The sequence below is a fragment of the Chelon labrosus genome, assembly GCF_963514085.1.
Source record: "Chelon labrosus genome assembly, chromosome: 22".
Lineage (NCBI taxonomy): Eukaryota > Metazoa > Chordata > Actinopteri > Mugiliformes > Mugilidae > Chelon > Chelon labrosus.
In genome coordinates, this window is record NC_140355.1 from 960,451 (window position 1) to 979,337 (window position 18,887).

Below are 18,887 nucleotides of genomic sequence, written 5' to 3' on the forward strand. Positions count from 1 at the left end.
CTCAGCCAGCCTATCCCATACATTCACAAGCACAAAAACACATACAGACACGTAAAAAAAAATAAAAAAATAAAATAAAATAAATAAATAATACTACTACTACTAATAATAATAATAATAATAATGGGGGGGGGGGGCATCTACTCACTAGTCTACTTGTAATGGGTGTCGAATGCTCTCATAGTATGACAAGAAGGGATTCCAGACTCTCTCAAAACTCTGAATGGAACCTTTCAAAGTGTATCTGATCTTCTCGAGTTTTAGGAATGACATGATGTCTATGATCCATCTGCTGAATGTGGGTGGTGTTTGTTCCTTCCATAAGCACAGTATCTGACGTCTAGCAAGAAGAGAAGTAAAAGCTATAATAATATGAAATTTGCCTTTAAGCGAACGTGTTTCATCAGTGAAACCAAAAATGGCACATATTGGGTTTGGAGAAATATTCACACCACATATTATTGAATAGGCCTGAAAGATGTCCTCCCAAAATGCTCTAAGGTGAGGGCAGGACCAAAACATGTGGATGTGATCAGCGGGTTGACTTTTACACCGGGGACAAGAGGGGTCCACATCAGAAAAAGTTTTGGCCAGTTTGGCCCTAGTCCAGTGCACCTTAAAATAATTTTTAACTGAATCAGTCACAATGACACTCCTTGATGGCAGCAGCCATCCCCAGCAGGATGCAGCCTGACACAGACACACACACAAAAATGGTTTAGGAACAACTCAAAAACACTGTGTGGGATGATCCACAGAGGCCCCTCCCCTCAACCCATAGGACCCAAAGGCCCCCACTAACAACATTCTGTTGCCAGACACCACAGGACACCCTCAGAAGGCCCATGTCCATTCTCTGATGAGTCACAACTGTTTTGGAGGAGCAAGGGGACTTACACAATACTAGGCAGGTGGTCATTATATTATGCCTGATCAGTGTAACTCGGGACACCTTCAGAGGTCATTTTGGGTCATGCAGCCATAAGAAGCATATGAGAAAGAGTCAGTGCTGGAAGCTTCTTTCCGTTCTTACACTAGAAGGTGAACTTGTGATTGTAGGCAGATGCAAAACCAGCATTTTTCCAATGTGTGTAGGAGTAGTACTCACTTCATACTGTCCTTAACTGTCATTCACGTATCTTGAAGGGGCCTCGAAAAATCCTCAAAGTGAACTTGTTATATGGCTTGAAACTAAATTTGTTCAAATAATTGCAAAAAAAAAAAAACAACTAAACAAAACCCAGTTGAAGAATTGCAATTAAAGCTAAAGAATGTTGATGACAAATGTGCGGCAGACTGCCCTTAACATTTGACACTGCAAAAACTACTTCAGCCTTATAATCATAAATAGAACCAAGTCAGATGTATTTAAATCTAACTTTTTTTTTCTTTTTCTTTTGAATCGGGAATAATATTGGGAAGCTCCTTTTTAACCAGGATAGAACGGACGTGACCTCGAAATTAATTCCAGTCATTAGATCCGATATGTGAAAACTTTTTATTGATTTCCAATTTTATGCCAACTTATATACTTCTGACCGTCCTAACTTCAAAATCCTGGCGTTACTGCAAATGAACTGCTCAGGGACATAACCCTTGCCCAAATAGGAGAGGAGTCTGCGAGTGGCTCAGGGGAACCCTTATTAACTGTGGTGGAGGTTTAAGAAGCCGTCAGTCACCATAGAGTGTTAAATAACTTGCAGAATCCTATAAGACCTACTCTGGTGTCATTGCTCCTGTCTTAGAAGGTATGCCTAACAAGGCTGTTCTGCCCCGACACCTACCAGACATGTTATCAATGGCCACTGTTTGCCAAAATCCTTCCAGCTCCTCCTCCAACGGGTTCTGCCCGTTGGAAAGAATAGTGCCCCTTGATGCTGAGAAAGCCTTTGACAGTGTTGAATGGGAGTTCCACTATGAGGTAACGGATAGATTTGGCCTCTGTAACAAGTTTATGCAGTTGGTTAAGCTGTTGTAATCGTCTCCAGTGGCCTCTGTTCAAACAAACAATACATTGTTCCCTTCTGTTCCCCTGCAAAGAGGCACAAGGCAGGACTGCCTGTTGTCTCTACTACTATTTTCCCTTGTGATAGAACCCCTAGCAGTTTGGCTTTGGAAGAACATAAAGGTGTTACACGGTGAAACTTGATTTGTAAAGTTTAACTTTACACAGACAACCTGCTCCTGTACATTTTAGACCAGGAGAGTTCTTTTCCCATGATTCTTAATACTTTAAAACGATTTGTAGAATGTCCTTATCCCTCTGGGTGCACATATGAAAAAACGTTTCGCCCTACCCACTGCGCTCTGTTTTATGGTCCCAAATCGCCCTTCGATCTCTAATCATCGGCAATACATGCAGTCACATGCTTTCTGTCAGGCTCAGTTATCTGGATTGTAACATATAAAAGAAAAGGTACAGGTGGATTTTAATAATGGTACATCAGTAAGAGTAAGATGCCCGTGCTTAGCTAGTCAGCAAGTGAAACAAAGGAGAACATTTAAAAAACTAAATTCTTACCTTCTTAGAAGTTTCTCAGAATGCCTCAGCAGGTCTGCCATTGCTGTTTACTTGGAAACAGCATGGCAGTGTTGGGGTTGAGCAAAACTGAAATAATCCAGTAAGATCTACATACTTTTTAGGCCTGTGTGTATTGTTTTTTCTGCTGAGCAGACTAGAAATATTCTTATTGCCTGTGGTCGGAGGGGAAAATGAAATAAATTAGAATGAGAACTGTAATGTGTTATAGTATGCTGTAAGAATGCATTCATGTTGCAACATTTGCTACTAAACAAAAATATTTTTTTCTGGGTGCCACCTTTATTTGTCTTGACAGTGGTCTGTAACACACAGTTAACACAGTACATTAATAGTTTACCAGTGAAAGGTCATGAAGAAATTACTTAAAAACACAACTTCTGAATGTTTTTTGCTGTCACTTGCTGTGTGTTTTCTGTTGTTTATTTTGCTTTTTCAGTGTCAGGTGCCATTTCATTTTTCTAGTATGTAGTACAAACCTCTCTTTGATCTATTCTTTCAGACTACTTTCTACTGTCAGTACAAATCTTTAGATCGTGTGTACAACAGCAATGACTACATATCTCTGCAACAGCAAATTGATCTCTGGTCTCTCCTTTATGTTTGCAGGTCAAGTTCAGTGAGTTAACCATAGATATGTTCCGCATGCTTCAAGCTTTGGAGAGGGAACCTGTGAACCTGGCCACACAGACCTCCAAACAAGGAACGCTAGTGAGTACATGTTGTCTGATTACAATGGACCATAATGGGGGGTCCTCAACATTCATATTTCACAAATATTTCTCATCTATCACCAGTCAACATTATCTGTCATTTGTAATTTTGAAATGAACACGTTACATGGTTTGATGTCTACAATAAACACTTCTGGGGCGGCACAGTGGTGTGTTTGCATGTTCTCCCTGTGTCTGCGTGGGTTCTCTCCAGGTACTCCACTTGTTTCAAACTCATTTATGTTACTTCATCATCCATCATAGAAATGATAGTATAAAAAAACAACGGTATTATACTGAAGCTTGACTCAGTAATTACAGTATGTTGAGAAAAGAGCCTGATATAAATTTGTGCTCAAATCACTTTACAGTAACAATGACACATCTGCCCATTCACTCACACAAGCTGTGGGAGCAACTCATGCTATGATGTTTAACTTGAATTCAGTGCTGGTGCTCTCAAGATTTTGCATAATTCCCCAGTAATGTTTGGATAAATCTGTGACATGAATGTGATGAACAACTGAACACGTCTGTTGTAAACAAGTCTGTTGAAGAAGACTAGAACAGAAATACTGTATGCAATGTACATTTTATTGTTTTTCTGTTTTTGTGCAGGAACCCAATGAGAAGCCAGCTAAAAGAGAAAACCCACATAAGTATTTGCTGTACAAGCCAACATTCAGTCAGCTTTTCACATTCTTGTCTGCCTCTTTTAAGGTAGGTATTCACTTTCTGCCTCTCTGCATCAAATATCATTTGAGTTCAGATTTTTTATGACATTGTTAGATTCTCCTCTCCATATGTTGTTTTTTAATAAAACTCAAGGGGTATCTTAGCTCATAGAGACAACATCAGGAATGAAGGGTTAATTCATACACTGTTATCTTGATTCATACTTGCACGGGTTATCCTCTTAACCACATATATAATCAAATTAAATAATTTTATCTCAACATTGTAAGTACATGTAGCACAAAATTGGACAACATTAGTTTACTAAAACATATTTTTATTTTGTTTTCATTGCTCTTGTTTTCAGGAACTGCCTGCCAACAGTGTTCTTCTTGTGTACTTGTCGGCTACTGGAGTCTTCCCTGCCGGCCATTCAGATTTTGAAGGTAAATTGTTGAGTATTAGGTCAGACCTCTTTTCCTTTTCCTACACAGCACCAGTAACAACACATGCCATTAGACAGGTGAGATGTTAAATTTAGCATCGCTAAACAACAGAAACAACAGAAGAAATACTGCAAAATGAAATAAGCTATTTCGCACCCACCTGCATTTTATTTTAAAACTACTGCTGGCCTTCTGTTGCTTTTTGTGTATCACGTTAGGTGTTTGAAACGTTCCTTTGAGATTCTGCTCCATGTTCACGTCATTTCAGAAGAATCCATTTCCTGTTCTGCGACATAACTAAGGTGTCCTGCTGGATTCATAACTGATGATTCAGTAGGACACTGAAGTTCATTTTCACGTTTATGAAACCACTTTGAGATAGTTAAAGTGTTATAGTGTTAAAGTGTGGACTTAAAGAGATGAGATGGTCAAACTATTGAGACAATTGGGACTTAGATTGACATTTAGGAGGTTTAAGTCGATTAAAATTGACTGGCCTAGCAGCAGCAAGAGCCTGGAATGTTGACACAAGACTAGTAGCCTCTACGTATTCCTGCTGTTGATTCTGACTTCTAAACTGCTGCTTTGGCAAAAATGGGATTCATTAGAGCAGGCTACTTTCTCTTCTTCAACGTTTTTTTTTAGTCTGTGTCTACTGCTGCCACACATCTCTGTCTCTCGGCTGACAGGAACCTTGGAACCTGTTGTTGCTCAAGGTTGGATGTATTGTGAGTCTGAGTTGCTCAGCATAACTTTGAGTGGTTACTGTAGTTACGGTAGCCGTTCTGTCCGATCTGACCTGTCTCCTTTCATCTGCTGTGGAACTGCTGCTAACTGAATAGTTTTTTTTCTCCATTCTTGATACGAGTAAATTCAATCTTGAGAATTCACAGTCACAGAGATTACATTTTGCTTCTTTTTATTTGTGGTGAACATCAAATCAGCACCTACACCCATATCCAGCAGACTAAATTTGCAAACACAGTTTAACTGTGCAAAGGATGCTTTGCACTGACTGACTTGTTAATTTAAGCAGGAAGCCTTCTAATGTGAGACATGCAACATCATGCCTTGATAGGATCCATTGTGAGGGGCTTTGACAAGTAGCCCTTTCTTTTATAATGATCCTTAAATGAAAACCTTCACACCAAAATGATGGATAGTGGCATACTGAACTGGTCTGACAGTAACCATACCATTTTCTGTTGTTTTATTCCATTTAAGGCTGTTAATGCACAGAAGTTTAGAAGTAACAATTATGAAGGTTTTTAAACCTTGAGTACCCTAATGAACCTTTACAAATTGGTATGCCTTGCTTTTTGGGGAAATTGGTCCCCTTTCATGTAGGCACAAAATCAGTGTACATTCTGCAAACACCATTCATGCAAACCATGGAATGCAGTGATTTACCAGTGAAATACTTATCTTTAAATGTTTGGCATAGGCCCATATGATTTTGGAGGAGTTCTCACAAATACAAACCGAGATGTGGTGAACGGAGAGACGATACAGAAGAAAAATCAGGCCCAGAAAGAAATGCACTGGTGAGACATTATTTATTTATCTATCACACCTGATCTTTATTTTTCAGAATCGTCAGTATTTTAGGAAAAGCTCAAATTGAATTGTTTCATAATGGCTAACAAGAGACGTTTCAGAACACTGATGTAAGACAATACCCAGTAATGAGTCATTTTTCTTGTTTTCACAGTTAGTTGGAAGTTCCTAGACCAAAGAGGGAAATTTAATTTATTTTTAGTTTTATCCTGGGTAAATGCATAGGTTCCTGACATTTACTTGTTTGTAATGTTGCAGCCTTCATCCAGGGGACTTATTCCCTTTCACCCGGAAGCCACTTTTTGTCATCGTGGACTCTTCAAACAGCACAGCCTACAAGGTATGTGAGGGCAATGTGGAGACACAGTTCTCTTGCATTTGTCCGAGGGGGGCTTCAGTTTCAGACTGTGTGATCTAATCATATGTGTATATCTTTATATTTAACATCATGTTTTCCATCTTTCATTTCTCCTGTTAGAATTTCACAAATCTGTTTGGCCAGCCTCTGGTGTGCCTACTATCACCTACGGTATATCCCAAGAGTGTACAAGGTGAGTACGACTTAAAAGAAAAGCCTGATTTTATCATTTTTGATAAGATACATAGTCATTCTGACTTCCCTATTTTGTCCGTGGGTCTTTGTCAAAGCCCACTCATTCCTACTCAAGGGATCATCTTTAAAGAAACATCTAAAACGGCTGCTCATTGTAGTTTCACCAAATGTTACTCAAACTGATGAAAATTGTGCATTAGTTACAGAGTAGTTTCAGCAACAAGTTCATCCACATTTGGTCAAGACAGTATTTCTGGCAACAGGATGGTGTGTTTGCAACTGAGTCAGATACACTACAGCATGTGTCATGGTTATGGTTTGCCCAGTCTTCACGGCCTGCACATATTCACTCCTACCTGAATGCATCATTCTCCAACCTGCCTATGATACCTCTTATATTCAGTCATTATAGCAGCGAACTCAGCAGTAATACAACAACTGCTGTCAATGGCAGTTTTATTTATATTCATTATCATTCTCTCATGTAACATCATCAGCTGTATCTTGTATTTGTATCACGATTAAGATAAGATAAGACTTTATTCATCCCTGTGGGGAAATTAGGAAATTGCCGTTACAGCGGCAGGAAACAACAGTGCAAGATGCAGAAGATACAAAAAAAATAGAATAGAATAAAAATAGAATACAGCAGACAAATATGTTATGTACAAAAAATATTTACATATTGCATCAGAGAGATTCACAGTGTCTAGTTTGAGTTGGAACAACCAATTGGATTGAGGAGTTAAAGTGTTAAAGGAGGATAAATATATATATATATGTTGACATTTATGAATATCATGAATAAAAACAACAACAAACTCCAATAGGAGTTAAATGACCACGTATTGCAAATAGAAGGTGTGAGATGATGGTTATATATACTGTACTGTGTATACTGTGTGATTAGATTCTACATGTACGCTTTAGGCAGATGTCTGTATATCATACAGTACATCTCAATCAGATGGGTTCCTCCATATGAGCTGGGATCTGTTCAGATAGATAGATAGATAGATAGATAGATAGACAACTTTATTGATCCCTTTGGGAGGTTCCCGCAGGGAAATTGACATCGCATACAGGTTCAAGGTTTCTTCCTGAGTTTTTCCTTGCCACCATCGCCTTCATGCCTGACAATTTGTATTGTTATTGACGCTAAATAATTAGAATCAACTGAACTGAATGTTGGAGTGTTTAGATAACAGTTGTGGTCTGCTGCACAGGGGCACTAGATATATCAGATTACCAATAGGTTTATGCTATAGGTTAACAAAAAACTGTGCTCATTTATTAGCTGGCTATTCTGCTGAATTATGTCTGTCTTGACAGTCTATTAGCCAAACGTTTAATTTCTGTAAAAATTAGTCTTGTCCATACTTGCCATCATCTATCTTCTCCTACAGATTACAGTCCTCCATCTGTACATCTGTACACTTTGCAGTGTTTGCAGATTAATGTGTAGATTTAGTGATGAGATTGCAGATTGCAACCAGCTAAATACTGTACCCCAGCCCGCCCTTTCAAGCGCATAGCAGAGGGCCACTTTGGTCTGCTTTGGAAACGTGGCACTGCAAAACCATAGAAAATAAGACTCATTCTAAGGAAAAGAAAACACACCCATTTTTATTTTCAGTCGGCTACGCAAAAATCGTACACATTGGACCTTTAGCTAAGTACATAACATTAAGTTCCAGTTCAGTGTAATGCTGTAATTTTTTTCCCTGCCAACTATTCTTGGTTGAGGATTCTGCTCTCACAAGATTTTCAGCTGTGCTTACATGGTCCTGGAATGTAAATGTATCTGATGTTTTTACTCTGTCCTGTGATGTATCTTTGACTGTTTAGATCAATCTCAGCGCGGGAGTCTCTTCACTCTGTTCCTCTACAGCCCGCTCTTGGCTTTCTCCTCTGTTTGTGGCTTAAGCAACGTGCGACGAGGACTGTGGGAAAGGGCTCAAGAATTCCTTCTCAAAGTCTACCGTGACATTGGACAGATGATAACTCGATCACGGACCATAGGTAACATAACTCCCAGAGGTTTTTGTCTTTTTACGTTTTTACTTTATAAGTGTATGCAACAAAATTATTGGAAGCACCTTAAGTGGTGTATTCATTCACCATAAAAACACAGCACAGGACATTGTAATAAAATAGCATAGGAGCCAAATAATTTAACCAATAATCTAATGTTATTGTTATTTAGTGTGATCATGCACCAGTCACAATGACACAACTACCCATTCGTTCACATAAGCACACACATATTGACAGACCCGTGCCAAGCACTGGAAGCAATCTGCTCTGGTTCATGGACAACAGTCACCCTTAAATTGTGGTGCCTATGGTGAGTAGAGCGCCTAATGATGTTTCTAGCCTAGATGCACGCAGTCTTAGTGTGGTGTTGACAGGCTCATTGATGTAAAGAGGTGCGGCCTGTGTCGCTTTTTCCTCTCAGAGACTTGCATTATTTCCTTTGAGACTGTCAGAGAGGTGTTCAGGAACCAACCTGGCACCCAACACTTATCCACCAGCCCCTGTACATTGTCCCTGTATGCTTTCTCATCCAACGAGTGAGCCGATTTTTCTGTCGTGTGTACAGAGAGTAGAGATCTGGCCTTGGTACTCAGCTCCGTGGGGCACTAGTCATGAGAATGATTTTGACTCTCTACTTTGAATTATTTTATCGTACAAGATACAAGAGGAGCACGTGGGGCAAGAGATGGCCATTTTTAAAGGTGAACTATAATAAGTGAAAAGCATCCTCACATAGCTATTTTGATGTTCCTAGTGGCTCAGTGCAGTGTGAACTGTTAAGGCTATTGTATACTCAGTTGACCTGTGGGTCAAAGAAGGGTGGGAGGCTAGATGTGCTGTAGTCATTCAGGTCCTCCGGTAGCTGACTGTAAGCTGGGTAGTATGACTGCTTGTGACAGATGTTAAAGATCTGTGTAAAGATCCAGCAAACTGGTTCATACATGCCTGGAGTAATTTAGTGCCCTCTCCATCCAGTCCAGCAGCCTTACTCTGATTGAGTCAAACAGACTAACATCTTTTCCACGACCACGGAATGTCTCTTTAGACATGGTTGTTTAAGAAATGAGAAGCTGCTCATTACATCAGTTAAAAAACTTGTTGCTATCTGAAAGATAATCTCCCATGCAGTAATTATCCAGTAGGAGGCTCTGTTTGCTTAGTTAAATCCGGGTGGAGACTTTTTTTTTGACCAGGCAGTGTATATACTAATGTGTTATAAGGATTATTAATGTAATTTGATAATTATTTAATTCACTAAAATGGGGTTCACTAACAGCCAAGAAGTTAAAACCAATTAATGATAGCTCTTCAAGACCAAAAAAAAACAATCTTGGGCTCTGTGGAGACAGGAGACAGAGCCAAAGACACATGGATGAATGGTGAAACACCTTGACCCCTCACAGAGGCCCTCGGGGTCTCTTGGACCACCGGACCCCCCCCCGAGCCTTGGGGCTTCTCTGACCCCACCCCGGAGGCTCGGGGGTCTCGGACCTCGAGGAGCCTCGGGGTCTCTCGGACCCCAAGCCGGACAACCACCGAAGCCTCGGGGCTTCTCGGACCCCAAGCTGGACACCACCCCGGGGCCTCGGGGTCTCTCGGACCCCGTGGACAACCACCCGGAGCCACCCCAGCTGCTTTGTTATACCTTTATTATAGTTAGATTGAGTAACACCCTTAAAACAAGGGTCGGTAGTTGGTAGACATTAGACAATAATGTTACTCGATTTTTTCTAAACATTTTAGAAACTGCAACTCCAAGCAACCAAGTCTGCAACAGAAAGACCAATGCCACATCCATTAAATTTATATCAGCATTAAGTGGTACTGTAGAGAAGTAGTGCCACCCTTGAATCCCTGTTCTCCCAGTGTCTGTCTGGCCAGAGGCTTTGGTTTAATGTCTTGTCTCACTGTCTCTCTGGTGGATTTTCTTTCTTTTTCTATTGTCTACTGTATAATTATGGGAAATATCTTCAAAAATGTCTCAAAATGAATTTCCAATTTCTTGTTTTCCAACAAGCCGTACAATCGATATTCTATCTGTTACTATGTTAATATCTTAACAATATCTATATCATCTTAATAATGAAATAGATTATTTTCCCATGTGAGAAGTTGAATGCCATGATTTATTGACTTGAGTGAAACTGATGAACTAAATGATGAATCATCTGTTTCCTTTAACACCTTTTTTTTAATGTTATCTCCACAGATCAAGCTTTTTTGCAATTCTTTGGTGACGAGTTTCTGCGGCTGCTCTTGATCCGTTTTGTGTTCTGCTCGGCTGCACTGAGACTGCATAAACTATTTCGTGTAAGTTACAGCTGCTGTCATTTTCCTAAGAAGCTGTTAAGAGCGGGATCTGTACACAATCACTGTCCTGTAGGAAAGGAAAATCCAACACACAATACACTTGGCCCATACTTAATGCACATATTTATTCCTCTATTCTAGCACAATGGCCAAGATTTTTTGAGAAATAGAGTCATTTAATCATACAGCCCCAACTGTACAAATATACATACCATACATTGCCACACCCATAATTACTGTCATCCCCAACTTCCTTGTTCCTTTCTTTCAGCGATAACATTTCTTTCTCTTTAAGTTGTTTCACTTGATACAACCTTAGACTGTCAATAAAGATGGATGACGGAACAGCTCCTCAAAAGTGAAGCCAAAGCAAGTAGAGCTCCCCCTCATGGTTGGCTGCAGTATAGGTCATAAACGCCACTTCCTCCATGTTAGTGGATGGGACTTAGGCCAAACTAAAACACTAAAATGCATTTTAGGTAGTTAATATAATACTGATGCATACTGAAGTGTCCATTTTTCTGATAAGTTTTGTTTTAGTTACTTTTTTGATGCTGATCATGATGACTTCAACCGTACTGCACAGACGCAGACTCCAAACTCGCAAGATGGAGCTGCATTGTCCATATTTATATGGGACATAGCCCTGCAAAGCAGATAAATAACCACCAGAATCAAACCTCCAGTGTTCTACACACTATCAAGACCCAGCACTGTATACGATTAACTGTCTGCGCAGATAGATTGATATATATTAATTTAACACAAATCTTTCAATTTTCATCAACATTTGGAATTTTCTTTAAACATCTTTATATAAGTTCAAAATCTTATTGACCCTTGTGAAGACAACTTTTTTCCTATGTTGTTAATTTGATCGAGTCACATGTTTTTTTGTGCTTGCAGGAGTCTCGAAGCTTCCCAGAGTCGTACCCAGAGCTCCCCAAACAGGACACTGTGGAAAGCAGCCTTCTACAGAAGCATATTTTGGATTTGGCGACTATGCTGGACGTGCAGAGCTTATTTTGGGATGATTCACTAGAAGCTTATTAACATCTTTGCACTGGGCAACATGGCATATGTGTACATACAGACTCTGCTGAAGCCCTCACTGTTTTTTTTGTTTTTTTGTTTTTTTGTTTTTTTTGTTTTTTTTACAGGTAATGAAATAACTAATTCAACACACACACACACATTATGTCCTTGTGGGAGCAAATGTGGTGCACAATTCAAATTTTCACATAAATAAGCTAGACAATTTAATACAGTGTAAATTCCTCATTTGTAGTCTTAGCAGCTTGCCCTGTAAATATATTCATCATGTCATATAAGAGTAAACACACAAACTCACTGTTCCCAAACCAAGCAGAATATTAAACTGCAGCCTCTAACATTATTCACCATCTCAGATAATTGTTAAGATGATAAAAGTCTGGGTTGTGAGTTTTTTTTTTTTTGATAAATTATTGTTGTCTATATAAGTAAAGGTTGTTTAACACAATCTTTCATGATATAAAGGTTGCCTTCATATAGGTGGGACTACATCTACCTGTATGAAGTGAACGCAGGGGAGTGCTTAAACCCTTCACTTCATTAGGGAAATAATGAATACAGTTATAATATTTCCACCGTATTTGCACACTGGAATTTGAAAGATTTCACCAAAAATGCTGTTACTGGTTCAGAGTATTATGTTTTTCCAAACAGTATTTGCTGCGTCACACCTTACTTTACTGTAGCAGGCTGAAGTGCATGAGTTTTTGCTCTGTTGCATGTTGTAAGTCACCATTATTTGTAACAGTATCAAAATATTTCTTACACGTCATTAATTCGCAGTCCAGTCTAATTCCTTCGTTCTTTTGTCCAGCCTTGAGTATTTTAGAAGTGGTAGTTATTGCTTTTCATATCGCCGAGCTGTGATTGCATGCTCAAAATGCAATGACTTTGTGATTCACAGAGAATTGACCACAATTTTAAAATGGCATTGGACTAGGAAGTAAATGAAAGAAGTGCATGTGTGTTGCATGGGCCAGTACGGTTTCAGTTGAGACGGTAAATGAAGACAATCTAATAACAATCTAATTACACATCATTCCATCTATTACTGAAATGACTCGGCAAAACACCGTTGATGGTGACCGAATTATCATGTGACCTGCCAGTTGTTGTATACTATATAGACCATAGGCAACACCAGCTATTTTCCTCCTGTTTATTACTCTGCTGTCCTTGCAGAACTGCTTGGTGGGATTTATTCTTTACATCTTATATTATGTGAATTGGGCTTTACAGATGCTGTCTCATTTGTCTTTTAGTGGATCCAGTAAAAATCTAAGTGTGGGACGAGAGGAAGCCTAGATGTATCTGAGGAGGGATGAACAAGCAGCAGCCACCGTGACTCAGTTGTAACTGCAATAGAGAGTGTGACCTCTGTGGATTGTTTTTAAGAGAGAAGTTGCTCAGTTTTAAAACCTGTGGCCGTAAGAATCTGTGACTTAAATTTTGTTATATGCCTATGAGATAGAGTTATATGCACAGACCGTGGCAGCACACTGGGCAGCATTGTCAGATATGCAACAATGTAATTGATTTATAATTCAGTCACAGCTCTGCTCTTCATCATCTGCTCAGTCTGGATTTTGAATGCACAATAGTTTCCGTCAAAATACGCTAATTCTAGAATTGAATAGTTAATGGCTGTCTGAACTGCATGTCGGATAGCGTCGGAAACCTGCTCTCTGACGTTGGATAGAGGGTTTCTTTTCTGTGACTTTGACCAAACATTCACATGCAGCTCATGCTTCTGAAAGCATCTGAAAGGGTTCAACCAGCCAACAGATGCATTTGTTGACTAATACGGCCATCTTAAGACCCCAGCTATCTGAGCCACCATCACTTTATTAATAAGGTAACTGCCAGTTAGGACTCTTCTGTACTTCATTATGGTGGTTGCTGCTTGCAAGCAAATTGAGATGCAGTATGTTTTTTTTTTAAGTAGTTTACAGTCAGTTTACAGTCAGTTAAAGTTAGTTGACACTGCCCTTCAAACAAGGTAGAGACTGAAGCGTACTTATGCTGAGGCACTGGTCACAGTTACACTCCCATGATGCAGTGAATCTACGCCGTCCATGAGATTCATTCATCACTCTCTCTCATCAAGATGATTAAGAACATTCTCAGACAGCTCAGACAAATGTGCGATTGGATTAAAAAAATCTCAACATTTGTGTTCCACTTTAGGTATCTTAGTTTTAGATTTTGCATTTAAGGTGACTTCTTGATGTGTCTTGTACGCTGTAATGGTAGCTTTTTAAGGTCTCATGATCTAACTGCCACTTTGTCATGAGTTTTCCTCTAGCATAATTCTTCTTTAATTGTGTTATCAAATCCAGTAACCGCAATGGATAATTCCAAATGTGTCCATCCTACATCGCATGTCCATCACGCATATTGGTTTCTCCAGAGGGTGTTAGTCGTAATTCCTCAAATGGCTGGATCATGAAGATGTATGCCTTTGTATAGAAGCCAATTTCCACCAAAGTCCTCATAAGAACATTTCTCAAAATAATGACTTAGTATCTCAAAATTATGACTCACCATTTTTGTGATTATTGTCATTATTTTGAAACATTTTCTCATTATGTTGAGATATGAAGTCATTATTTCACCAGTAACTCTCATTATATTTATTTATTTTTATTAATAGTGGCAGAAATGGGCATTTTAAGTTATAAAAGGGGAGCAGAAAACAACTTTTGGCTCATAATGTCTGTCCCTCCCAGTGTCCAGCAACACACCAAACAAGTGTGAAGGGAATCGATTGAACGGTTGTTAAGAAAAGGGAAGAAGAGACTCACATGTACCACACACACATACTGAGATTCCTCGATATATATTAGTGAAATGTGATCATTTGTAACTTCCTACATTACATATGTTATCAGATGTAGCTCACTGCCTCATCTCTTAACATACCCCGAAGCAGAAACAAGCCAATGATAGGTGTAGAATGTGTGTCTGTATGGTGTTGCTGTTGGATTTATCTTTGTCACAAGTAGGGGCGAGCAAGTGCACAGGCCATCAAAGTGATGTTAGCAGCTTAATGCTGACTGCTCTGACCAAAATGTTCGAGTACTGCAGCAATGCAGCGAGTAGCCAAGCAGCTGGTTGGATTTAAGAGTTTTGAATTGATGAACACTATTTTTAGTGTTTATTGTATTTATTGACACTGTGTTCACATGATGTATAGTAATGTTTTCAGACAGACGTGTTTGTTCGGTATTTAGTAAGTTGATAACTTGTAATGAAATATGAATCTGAAAGGAAAGAGGAGAGACATGTTAAAGAAGCCAGTTTGATCGTTGGCCATTTTTCTAACGTTACATTCCAACTTTTCAAGGACTTGATGAGAAGCAGAGGAAAAGTGCCGCTGTTTTCTCCATTTTACATTTGTCTTGAGGAAGTGAGCCGTTTAAACATTTGCTTCTATTTTTTACTGTAATATCAACTTCCACATTCCCTTGTGACATTTATGATATTGTAGGCTTGCACTTTAAGAAGTTGAATATTGTTATGATCTTGTTTGTTGTGCTTAGGTAAAAAAAGGAAAAAAAAGAAAATTCTTTCCATGTTATTGTTCTGCGTACCAGCCCTTGACACTTTTTCTTACGAACAGTACAATTTATGTGGGTCAGTGATTTCAAACATTTTCCTAGAAACTTTTCATCACTTTTTACCAGCTTCTGCCTGAAATGTGTCAAGCATGTTGACCGTTTTCTGTAAAATATTGAATAGGCAATAACATGTTCACTTACAGTACATATGTGAAAAAAAAAATAAAATAGAAATCCTTGTGTTTTATAGCCAGTGGTGCTCCAAAGTCATGCTGTCAGTGGGGATTGGAACACCTATCACGTCAAAAAAGAAAAACAAGCCCTGTTTGAATTTCAACCAGGATAGAAGAAAGAAATGAAGAAAATACAGTTGTCAAACATTGCATGTTGACAAGTTTGTTCGTAAAAAAGACAAGAACAATGTTTCTATGTTTTTAACATGTTATTGTTTGATGTGTTCCCTGAACTTAAAATAAGTAAAAAAAATGTTAGCCTGATGGCATAAAATGAGCATTATCTAACAGTGAAGTGTCACTGTTCTCTGATTATATAGCTACAAAACAAAACAAATAAAATAAGTTTTAGCTTCTGGTAAGACTGTAGTGATGTTTTCTGTGCTTCATATTTAAAACACAACCGGTTCCTTTATTATGTAGCACCAGTGGAATCATTAGCGCCAGCAAAATACTTTTTGTATTTGCATGTGTTTCCATGCAGTCTGAAGCATTGTGTGAGTGTGCTGGGACATCATGCTTTCAGTTTTACATACTACCCAGCAGCATGTGGCGCATGATGCAAGAAAATGTATTTATTCTGTATGATTCAGAAAGGCCTGTCCTGCAACACATAATTTAATGCGTGTATGAAAGCCGATTCTTGCAGAGGTCTTATAGTCCAAGTTATGAATCAGATGTGCACATAATTAATAAAAAAAAAATATAAAAAAAAACAACAACTATAAAACGGATGTTAATTTGTGCAGACAAGGTCTGTATTGTACATAAGAGAACATTTCTGGTGAATAAGAAATTAATTTCAGCAAACAAGATGTTAACCTTCTACAAATGAAATGAAATGATGAAACAAGATGTAATTTTTTTATCAACAAGATGCCTTGTGAGAACAGTGCATTGACATCATATGAGTTTGTTTGAATAGACAGAAACCTGTGCTACCAAAATCATTTGTGTGAAGATGGTAACTCATGCACTTAAGACTTAAAGATTCAAACAAGACAGTTGATTCTAGCAAGTTAGCAATTTGTGCAAATCAGTAAATTAAAGCTTGATTGCAAAACAACAATAGCAAAATTAATTTGTGAACAAGATAACTTGTGCAACCAGTGTAAGCTGTAAACAAAATGGCCTGTTCAAATGAGCTTTCCTGCACACAGAACAATAACTTTAATGAGTACACCACTGTGTACTCATATGGGATCATAAAGCCTTCTGCAAGGTGGACACTGTGACAAACCCGAGATTAAATTCTTTACTCAGACAGCACAAGGTTTTCCTTTCTCAACTGCTGCCATTGCCTTGCCATATAAAACAGTTAACAAGCTGTACATAGCATTAGGGTTGCGTGATTTTGCTTTTTCACCGAATTTGGGGTATGGAAATATACCCTCCTCTGTATTCCTGGTTCAGATCCCTGATAGAAAATGCATATATCTGCCTGTTTTGACTTTGACTGACTGATCAATGAAAATGCATAACAAGAAGCAGAGAAACCTGATTTTTGAAGACCAGTCGTAGGGGTTTGATCTGGTAATACAAAATCAGTCCAAAGTGCATAATTAGTATTCAAATCTGAAAGAGCACAAGAAATAACTTGTTTTTGATAAGGATGGCACAAAGGTCACTGCTACTTGGAAAGGAACCACTTCCATAAAGAATACAGACCATGCCTCTTGGGAACACATCAGAAATAACTGCCAACTGATCAATGCTTCTCCCTCAGATATGCAGGGGTCCTTTCTACCTTTTTCTACTTGTAAAATGTCCAAAACGTGTGCAGCATTCCTTTATAGCAACATGTGTGACTTGCTTGTTGTGGTTATCAATCAGTGTCAAACTGTCAAATGTGTTTTTACTATTTCAGTTTAAAAAGAAAAAGAAAAAGAACAAATGATGGAATTTCTGTAAGCAGCATGTCTGTATAGAATAGAAAGTGCCAAAGAATGGTGTGTCCTCACTTTCCCACCTTAACAGTGATTAAGATCAATTATTCTATCAAAAGATTCTTGTTCTTTATTTCTGTGTGTTGCAAGATGAAGCCAGTAAAGAAAATAAAACATGGCTTCATACAAGGACTGAGATGTGTCTTTACTGGGACTGGGAAGAAATGATTCTGTTTTGCTGCCATTATTAAAAAAAGAAAAGATAAGGATAAGGATCAGCCATGTAACAGCATATTCAGCAAGACTGTGTTGTAGTGTTGAAAACTGTAGTCATTTTTATTCAAGGGTGGCAGCAGAGTTTTTAAAAATATGCTGTATAAAAGGGTTATGTTTGAACTGATATTACAATGAGAAAGATATTGGACTACAAGTTGCCCATGTGTTTGACACTGGTGTGTAAACTAGTGGAGTACCAATAGATAGAAGGGCGCTTTGTAGATTCAAGTCCATTTACAATTTATGTTGCATATATTTTTTTTTTCTAAGCATTTGTAAACAATGATAGTTATTAAGCACTATATATGGCTTATATTTTTGTAATAAAACTAGCATTTCACTGAACAGATTTTTTTGTATGTCAGTCCTCACTGAAAGGCATAAATGAAAGTAAAAAAATATGCACCTCCTTTATTGCTGCGAAAATATAGCAGCTCCAAGTACCTTTTTAAGAAAATATGGTACATACAGGAGTTAAAGTATTTATATAACATGGGCTTAAATTAGTGTTCCCATCAAAGTGCTAAAATGGATATACAGTACTACAGTATGTGCCCAGGAGAAATTCTTGCATCTGCTACATAGAGAAACAGAGACATCTAGTGCCAGGCGCTAGGTCGCTTGCTTTCTTATCTTCTTTTTACACTGGCTGGCTGGTATTCAGTGTTATTGCTATTATGAATACCAGTATGTCTGTTCTTGATATACAACATCCCATACATGATGAATAAAACAGACCTGCAACAAATACAATGTACAAATATTACCCATGATATTACATATCATATATATAGAACATATACAGAATTCCCAGATTTATCTAAACGTGCATGCTATTATTTCTAACTTAACTAACAATTTATGGCCCTTTAGTGACCTCCAGTCGTCAGGTCCTGCAAAACCTGCTTAAATTAGATTCCCCCTCAGTTTAACAGTGATTTTGGTCTACGTTAACCAGGTTTGTTAGTAGTGAGTGTTAAAAAAAACAAAAACAACAAGAAAGAAATGACTGTGAAGTTATTTTAGGTTCAGGCCTGCAAGTGGTTGTC

General features: G+C 38.4%; 1 protein-coding gene across 1 annotated transcript in view; it reads left to right on the forward strand.

The window, feature by feature from the left end:
- Positions 1–18,595, forward strand: part of scai (suppressor of cancer cell invasion) — a 30,939-nt gene extending 12,344 nt beyond the window's left edge. Inside the window, exons 9-17 of the mRNA XM_084572173.1 lie at positions 3,149–3,250; positions 3,871–3,972; positions 4,295–4,373; positions 5,818–5,917; positions 6,189–6,270; positions 6,409–6,481; positions 8,332–8,505; positions 10,730–10,830; positions 11,737–18,595. Coding sequence (XP_084428299.1) covers positions 3,149–3,250; positions 3,871–3,972; positions 4,295–4,373; positions 5,818–5,917; positions 6,189–6,270; positions 6,409–6,481; positions 8,332–8,505; positions 10,730–10,830; positions 11,737–11,883 — 960 coding nt within the window. The 3' untranslated portion in view covers positions 11,884–18,595. The remainder of the gene's footprint in view (positions 1–3,148; positions 3,251–3,870; positions 3,973–4,294; positions 4,374–5,817; positions 5,918–6,188; positions 6,271–6,408; positions 6,482–8,331; positions 8,506–10,729; positions 10,831–11,736) is intronic.
- Positions 18,596–18,887: the final 292 nt, after the last annotated feature.